Genomic DNA, 3,210 nt, shown 5'->3' with positions numbered 1-3,210 from the left:
GCCCAAACACTGATAGCGAACGTCATTTGATATTAGGAACATGTACTGCCGATGCCTAAACAGTGGGTGATGAACAGATATAAAAACAGAAGTCACTACATGGCTCTAGTTACAGTTTGTGGGATCTATGCTTCCCGATCTGGCAGCTGCTCACACATCTGTTGGAACAGCAACACTAACTGAGCTTTTCTACACATGTTGATTAAAAAGGAAATTGAGAATCTCTCAATGTACAGTAAACTTGGTAGGAGAACGTTCTTATTCTACAATAGAAATAAAAAAAAAATGAACTACTGCCCTGTTAAAAAGGGAGAAAATGATAAAAAAGAGAGCGAGCACTGAAAGAAAGCGGCAGGCAGCTGCATATTCAGAGCGGCCCAGTTCGTGGAGGTGCAGCTGGGCCCAGCTCAGTATTTCCCTCTCTTGGACTTACGAGGGGACTGCTTGCTGCTCCTCGCCCCCCTTTTGACTACAGGCTCTTCTGGGGATGACTCTGCAGGCGTGGGCCGCCTGGACCCACTTTTGGTCGCCGGCTTTTTGACTTTAGGCTCCTCGGGAGACGACTCGGCGGGCTTAGACCGCTTGGACCCACTCCTCGGCGTCTCCTTTGGGACTACGGCCTCCTCGGGGGTTGACTCTCTCGACACCGGCCGCTTGGACCCCCTTTTGGTCAGCTTTTTAACAGCCGGCGTTTTGGGCTTTCTTGCGGGAGCTCCTCTCTTGACAGGCGTGGCTTTGGGTGGGGGTGTGTCTTCCTTCTTAGAGGCTGTTGGTTTCCTTCCCCGTCTCTTGGCTGAAGACACCGCCTTTTTGGCCGGAGACTTCTTTGCGAGGACGCGTCCTCTGCCTTTAGCTTTGGACTGGCTTGGGCTCCGGGACTTTTTTGCCGGAGGAGGACGGCGAGCCTTGGGTGGAGGCCTCTTCACAGCTTTTCTGCAAAGTAATTTGAACAGGGAGGGGTTACTGACGTAGAAGCAGTGACATCACGATAAACACGACATGTTGGTCGGCAGAACCCCCCCCCCCCGGATCTTCATCAGGTCAAAATATTTAAAAATGTTTGTGGAAATGAATCCTCTTATTCTCCAAAAGGAAACCTTTTTAACCTCAGATGAGGACACAAAGGTGAAATATTTCTTGTGAATTTTGATTGATGTATGGTATAGCTTCCGGTTGGTAGCTGTCTATAGTCTACCATATAATAAATGTATGGCGGTTTATAATATGATAAATTTGGGCCAAAATGTTGCAGTTTAATTAAATATAAAATATGTAATTTACAACTTTACAACAAAAAATGTCTTAACAGATAATTGTTTACGCAATCCTACTCTTTGGGGTCAATTGATTTTGAGAACATTTTAGTTCCTCAGTAAGTGTCCCTGCAGACTACAACGCTATGCTAAGCGTGATTTATGCTTCTGCGTAAAATTGACACTGTGACTACGTACGCGCCGACACGGACATACGTTGGACCTGACGGCGTCGCCTGACGTGCACCTCTCTGACATACACCGCTGTGGCTTGGTAGTGTTGCATGTCTCCCTACTCGCTTCCTGGTTCTCCTCCTCCATAAACAACACAAATTCAAGGATTTCCTGCTACTGATTTCTCACCATGATCAGAAAGCAAAGGAAATGGAAAATATATGAAATTTCTATGGCAACGGAACAATCCCAGAAGGGGACGGAGACACGGACGCACACACACCTTGTCAAAATCAAAAACAGACAAAAATTTGACATTTTTATCCCTTTTTCAGACTTTTGTTTTTATTTTACACTAACTTAGTTTTTTTCACCCCTTACCACTAGTTTTACACTACTTTTTGGAATTCATGGTCAATAACCCTCATTTATATAGAATTATACCCAATATTTGATTTCAAAAAGCATAAATAAATAAACTAATAGTTAAGATCAGAGGAACGTACAGATGAGTTTAGTCAGAAATGAAAGTGAACAATTGTATTTGCAAAGAGCGTTGTATGGAATCCAATCCATTTTTTGTGATAATTTGGTTAATAAGAAACCCATATGTCAGATATAGACATTTTTTAAATGGGTCAAATTTGACCCAAGGACAACAGGAGGGTTAAAGCCACTTAGGTAGTCTACGGTGAAAACGCTGCGTGAAGCCTCCCTACAACCACAACAAGCTTTCAGCATACTAAGAACAGATCAAACATTGTTTCCACCCACCTCTTCCCAGAGGGAGCTTCATCCTCGGACTCTTCCTCCTCGGACTCTTCCTCGTCAGAAGATTCAACCGTGCGCCTCCGTGAAGGCGGTTTCTGCGGAGGCTTGTTGAACTTGTCTGGGTACAGGATGGTAGGGCTGAAGAGAAAAATGAAACGATCTAGGACGGCGTACAGACGAGTAGATCAGCTGTGCTAGTTCTTGCCGAGTTTTTGGGATTTGAGTTCATTTTTTAATTCGGTCAATTCTGTGTACAAAAGGAAGCTGAAAAATATTTACACTTTGTCAAACTACAGTAGAAAGCACACTGCATTCACTAAAGAGCAAAAGAGTTGGAGACCTTACCATTAAATTATTAGCGTTTTAACAATGGAAACATACCTCGGGTAGAAAGGGAACGAGAGCTGGTAGGTCCCGGTGAAGCCGTGCCCGGTGATCTGCTCCATCCAGCCGAGTACTTTACACTTCGTCAGGGTCCTCCTCAGATTGGCCACTAAAAGAGAAAAGTGGCAACCCTTTTTCAGTGGCAACACTTTGGACGCACAAACCTAAACGATCACAGTGTGATTAGGTTTGACGTTAGAAAATGAAAAGAAAGCACCCATTACATAACAAGCCCCCAAAGTGACACTCCACCCCAAATATGTAGATTTCTGAGTATCAACCAATCCCAGTTTGTGTAATTCTCGGCAGAGGATAGCGCCTGTGATCAGGCAATAGTGTGGGGGGGTATTTGGCCAGATATGGGCAAAACTATGCACTTCTGCAACATAGTGACAGTATGGACGGGCAGCAGACTACGGTGCAGGAGTGGTTTGATTCCATTTACGTTACTTTTGAGTGAAAACTGGTCACTACTGGAATCCATTGTACTCAACGCAAAGAACAACATTGCAAACTTTTTGAGTAAATCCAATGTGCTTTTTCAACTGGAAACCTCAAATTTCAAAACTCAAATTTGAAATGACCAGAGAAAGCAGTCAGGAGTCAGCAGCAGGCGGGAGAGGGGGGG

General features: G+C 44.4%; 2 protein-coding genes across 3 annotated transcripts in view; both read right to left on the bottom strand.

Annotated features, from left to right (window-relative positions):
• Positions 1 to 3,210, bottom strand: part of sh2d5 (SH2 domain containing 5) — a gene marked incomplete at its 3' end in the record, with an annotated part of 18,904 nt that overhangs the window by 9,567 nt on the left and 6,127 nt on the right.
• The window catches only part of hp1bp3 (heterochromatin protein 1, binding protein 3), an 11,831-nt gene continuing 8,627 nt past the window's right edge, over positions 7 to 3,210 (bottom strand). For both annotated transcript variants that reach the window (XM_032514232.1, XM_032514233.1), the window contains 3 exons: positions 2,580 to 2,691; positions 2,202 to 2,336; positions 7 to 933 (listed from right to left, as the gene is read on the bottom strand). In XM_032514232.1, coding sequence (XP_032370123.1) covers positions 408 to 933; positions 2,202 to 2,336; positions 2,580 to 2,691 — 773 coding nt within the window. In that variant the 3' untranslated portion in view covers positions 7 to 407. The remainder of the gene's footprint in view (positions 934 to 2,201; positions 2,337 to 2,579; positions 2,692 to 3,210) is intronic.

This window comes from Etheostoma spectabile, chromosome 4 (assembly GCF_008692095.1).
Source record: "Etheostoma spectabile isolate EspeVRDwgs_2016 chromosome 4, UIUC_Espe_1.0, whole genome shotgun sequence".
Lineage (NCBI taxonomy): Eukaryota > Metazoa > Chordata > Actinopteri > Perciformes > Percidae > Etheostoma > Etheostoma spectabile.
Note: the sequence above shows the minus strand (reverse complement) of the source record. Positions and strands in the feature narration are given on the sequence as shown.